Source organism: Mus pahari, chromosome 2 (assembly GCF_900095145.1).
Source record: "Mus pahari chromosome 2, PAHARI_EIJ_v1.1, whole genome shotgun sequence".
Classification (NCBI taxonomy): Eukaryota; Metazoa; Chordata; class Mammalia; order Rodentia; family Muridae; genus Mus; species Mus pahari.
Genome location: NC_034591.1, coordinates 75,646,948 through 75,652,503, shown reverse-complemented (window position 1 = coordinate 75,652,503; position 5,556 = coordinate 75,646,948). Strand labels below are relative to the sequence as shown.

The 5,556-nt window shown below is 33.5% G+C and overlaps 1 protein-coding gene across 1 annotated transcript; it reads right to left on the bottom strand.

Annotated features, from left to right (window-relative positions):
- Positions 1-364: 364 nt before the first annotated feature.
- LOC110316608 (putative vomeronasal receptor-like protein 4) lies at positions 365-1,264 on the bottom strand. The gene has a single exon (XM_021191016.1). It carries the CDS (start codon positions 1,262-1,264, stop codon positions 365-367), a length of 900 nt encoding a protein of 299 aa, XP_021046675.1.
- Positions 1,265-5,556: the final 4,292 nt, after the last annotated feature.

The window sequence follows — 5,556 nt, the reverse complement described above, 5'->3', positions numbered from 1 at the left end:
ATGGTATACAACAAATTTTAGACTTTATAGTACTTGTCAAGAGAAATGTCAAAAGACTGTATATATGTAATGCCACAAATTATAGTTAAATCATATGAAGAATCCCATTTTGCTACTTGAACAATTGAAGTTGAAGAAGAATGTATAATTAAAAAAAAAAAACAACTTTGGGGGCCAGACCAACATGACACCTATCTCCATCTGAAACTGCAGTTCCAGGGAATCCCATGACCTCTTTGGACATGGATGAGCACCACATATGCAGTAATGCATGTATACATGCTAGCACAACACTTGTACATATAAATAAATGTTTATGCATTCTGTTTAAAAGTAAAGAAAGAATCATGGCATTTTTTTTAATCTAGTGACATTTTGACTGCAAGTTTTTGAGCAAGTTGATTATTCTGTTATCAGAACTGATTTGTACCAATGGAGTAATTGTAGGATAGGCATTCATCACAAATTTCTGAACAGTCAGGATGACTGGGTTGTACATCCACAACAGGACTGAGGAGGATGAGATGATGAAGTCCAGCCAGTACATGACCACAAAGAAAATCACCAGCAGCAAGATGGTCTGGGTGGCCCTTTTCTCAGGAGATGCTCTCAGCTGGCTGATGCTATGAAGATGCTTGCATTGCCTCTGATGCCTGAACAAGATTATCACCATGTATGTGCTTGTGGTCAGCATGACTCCTACAAGAAACACATCTCTAGAGGTTGTTACTGTTAAAATCAATCCCCTGATGATATAGTTCATTGGGAAGAGAGAACAGTATTTAGTGACCTTCATCTGGTTGGTCTCACTCACATTGGTATAAGCACCAACATAGAAGATCAGGTTACTACTGAAGAATAAATTAAAAGACCAAATATAGAAGAAAGCATTGGTCATGTATTTTTTAAGTTTGTGTTTAAATTTTGCCAACAGTGAGGTATTGGGACTGATGGTGACAGCCTGGAACACACTCAGGAGGCAGGTGGTGCAGATAGAGAGTCCTCTCATCACCCTGCATATGTAAAAAGTTATTTTGCATTTGAAGTCATTCTCAATATTCAGTGTCTCAAATATATCTCTATGCAAAATATCCCCTGCAGTGAAAAACAACATTATGTGAATGAAAGTCAGTTGACAGGATATTAAATCCATGGGCTTAGGTCTGTGCCCTAGGATTATGAAAATGTAGAAAACAAGAAGAAACATATTAGCTAGGACTCCTAACCCAGCTTGGATATAAAGAACATTCTCTAATGAGAACATAAGTGAGAGGTGAATTTATCTTAAGAGCATTGTTGAGTCATATTTCTTAGATCTGAAAAAAAGAGTACACATTAACCTTGTGATTCACTGCACTGAACAGTATGCATATACCTCATTCTATTTTCCCTACAAATTCTTAATTAACCTATATCTTTAACTTTTGATGTTTCAGACTGTTCATCATAGCCAATATTTCTAGATACCCTCTATGTACTCCTGTATCTATAGACTATTAGATATTGTAAATACATTCATAGTCATACCTATACAGAATGCACACTTTCTGTGCCTGGATTGCACCTGAGTCTAATGTCTTAGAAACACAATCCTAGGGATTTAAATTCCCTCATTTTATAATTAACATGCAAAACAGTAGTGATGAGCACAGACTATTAACCATATATGTCCAACTGAAAAAAAATGTATATCAGTCTGGGGGAAAAAAAAAATCACAAAAGATATCCAAAAATACAAGTGAGTCAGTCTTATATTCTCTTATTTTACTATACCATCTTTTACAACTATACATAATTTAACCATAATTCTAATGGAATCTCAATGATAATTCATGATCATACCGCTATTATAATTAGAAAAGAACTATCTAAATTCATTTTATTTATGTGTTTTCCTTACATCCTCATAATCTAGAATTATGTTTTATCCTATCTTACATCCTCAAAATCTAGAAGACATAAATGCAGTGGGTATAAATGGCTATAGATGGCTTCCAGGTCATTTTCCACCTCATTTAAACCATTTGTGAACTCCAATTCAGAATTAAAGAGCTGACTCCCAGCTATCAAGACAAACACTATTTTCCTTTACATTTTGTTGGAGAAGAAAATAAAACATGAACAGTATGATCCCTTAGGGCTTTTTAAGCCATTCATTTTGTTATTTTACCAAACTCTTCCTTCTCTATTTATCTCCTTCCTCCTTCTATAAGAACTCAAGCGTTTTCCCAGTTTCCCTTTCTGATCAAGTGTGTTCTACTAATCCGCTTTACCTTCCTCCCACCTTCTTTGCATTTACCTCCCTCATCCCCACTAAGGAACCCTCCCTTTCCCATTTCCCTGATTAGATGTACCCTGCTATTTTGTTCTTCATTGCTCCCACCAGCATCCCTATTTTGGTAATAGTCCTGTTTTGCTTTCCTGGTTTCCACAGTTATTATAGGTATATAATCATGTGTGGAAATGTGATGCTAGGAGTCCCCAACATGAGAGAACATGTAACGCTAAGACAAAAACTACTTCAACACATTTTCTCAAACATGAACTCATAAAATAAAACCAAACAATGATTCTGTTTGGGAATTTCTGTTTAAAGAAAGATTCCTACACATGCAGGAGAAAACAAGGTCCCCAGTGTTATCATATGTCATCAGGATCCTCACACTTTTTACAGTTTTACTCAACAATCTTAGCTTTGGTACCTATGTTAGTTATTTGGCATGGTTACTAGGATGCAATTAATTTCATTCAGTTCTTTAAAATCAGCTTGTGATGGAGAGATATAAAACAACTTCACCAACAGTCTTGCAAGAGAAAGAGTGCACAAATATATTTTCACGTTCACTTTACATTCTACATATATAGATGTGTGTATGCTTGTATGTATAGAAATAATCCAGAAGTGAGTGGAACAGACTATGTTATAACATCCAGATGAATATAACGGTATAAATCACACCTTTTATATTTACATGATTTTTACTCTTAAAAAAGTAGTAAAAGAATGGATTCCTCCAGCTTTGAAGAGCCAAATATCTGATTCTCTCACCAACATACATTTATAGTACCCACACAGTGATGTTCTGTTCTTTAAAATCTCCAGAGTATGGTCTGGAGAGGTGGCTCAGTGGTTTAGAGCACTTTTATCTCTTGCAAAAGACTTGGTTTAGATTCCTAGCAATAACAAAATGGATCGTGAGGGATTTCAAAGAATCCCTTGCTCTCTCTCAAAAGGCATGCTAGTGGAACACAAACATGTGCAAACAAAATACTTATATATGCAAAATAAAATTAAAAAATATAGCTCCAGGAGGGAGGTGTTCAACCTGTAGTTCAGACTGACCTCAATCAAATCCATACTTTTCCTGCCTTAGCCTTGAAAGTGCTGGGATTTGTGGCCACACCTGCCTTCATTCTCCATTTTAATTTTATATGCATTAGTAAATTGTATTCCAACAAAATGAAAATAGATGTAATATTCATCACTTAAATTTATTTTGCTTTTCTTTGTGAATGCATATTTTAATGAGCAATTGTATTTTGTAACTATTGGAGGAAACCTTGGTAATTTTTACTTTAAATCATTTTATAGTATTTGAATTGAATTCAATTGAAAATATTTTCTGATTACTAATGAAATACTTATTAAATATTATATCATTAGCAATGTTACAAGGTTCAATTTAGAAAACTTGAAATGTTAAAACTGAGTTTCTTTTAATTGAAACACAAAAATACCTACCAAGAATTATCCAGTTTGCATTTTTGTAAAGATAACTTTACATGTATAAGTGATGTGAGATTTCTAGATATTTTTAAAATATCCAGGAAAAAAATCTACTTTATTAAAAATAATTACAATAGAATAAACAAATCTTTCTAAATTTTTTAAAAATTATTATATAATGTTAACAATGTTTTATGTTTTTCTAGGTCATGAGTTATAGTTGCCTAAAAATTCCTAAGTATCTATAAGCATAACAGACTACAAAAATCACTGATAAAATTAAATTAGTTAATACAATTTCTCTAGTCCTAGCTTACATTTAATGTAATTAAACTCATACACACAGGTAATGAAAAAAATAGTGAAATGAAAAAAATATAACATACAATTTCTATGTACATAAATGTTATAAATTTACATCTACAAACCAATAAATGTGTGTTCTTTGTATTTCACCCTGAAATTTATTTTAGCTGTTTGGATAGATGAGTAGAAAGCTAACACACTTTGCAATTCATAGGTGGATAGTATATTTCCTGAGTATACACTCAGGAAAACCCAGTGTTAGACATGCTTTCTAAAATGTTTCATCTGGAGGTATATTTTACATATATATCAGTATATACACATAGTAAAAATTATGGGATTCATGACATTTCATTAAATAATATCCATTCATCATCTTTACTCTATTAGACTTTTCTGTCTCTATACTCTGTATCCAACCTTCTACTAGGCCCCTATGCTTTTCCAGCCCCTTCTAATTAATATATATATTATGAGTTAATGTAAATGTGTATATATATATTCCTGATATTATAGTAAGTTAAATCTATATCATTTTATAAATTATTACACTAATATTATTTGACTACAGCATCTGTTATATTTGTTTATGATATAGTATGGTTCAAAAAGTAAAATTATAAGCAGAGAATTCTCTAGTCATTTATGACAGAAAATCCTACTTCATTCTATCTTCTTTCAGCTCTCACTATTGATGCAGAAAAAAAGAAACACTCACTCACCAGGGCCTTTGATAAGCATCCATGCAGAATGAGGCCCTAAGAAGTAGTTATAAGAAAGAAGTGTCATCAGCTCATCTCCCTCTAGACCCATAGTTATCATGACATCTAGAGAAGTCAGTTCTGACCTCGTGGTTGTCACAAAGTGGTTCCATCAAATGGAAAAGTAAACTTCTCTAATTTGAGGGGAACAGTGTATTAGTAACAGGTGAGCTCTGGGTTTCCATGTGTGAGATAATCTCTCCAGGCAATAACTGCTTGTGTGGATTAAGTGACCCCAGTCTTTGTGAACAAAACAAAAGTAGCAATAATAATATCACACTTGAAGTAGCAAAACCTTTTTGATTCCCCAGGGTATCTGTTTTGATTCCAAAACATTTGTGGTAGCCTCCTTACATACTTGACAGTGGATTGAAGGTCTCTCAATCATAAATTAACAGCTTTTGTGCTAAAATGAAGAAAATGACACCCCATTCAAACACATTTGAGGAAAGCAATCCTCTTAGAGTGCACACAGAGGTGAGTTAATGTAAATGTGTTATTATAAGAAATTGGGTTGTGGGGCTTGGGATGTAGATTTGTTGCCAGAGTGTATGGGTAGAAAATATTGTGTTTGTGGGATAACATGAAAAAAAAAATCAAACCTTCAAATTATAGGCAGAGGTGAGGGGGAAAAAATCCCAAGTGCATGGCAAACACAAGATCTTTAAGAAAAGTGCTCCAAAGTAAGGAAAGGCACAAGTAGAGGAAGCACAGAGAACACAAAAAGACAAAAGCAGGAACAAACATTTCAGTCCGTCTTAC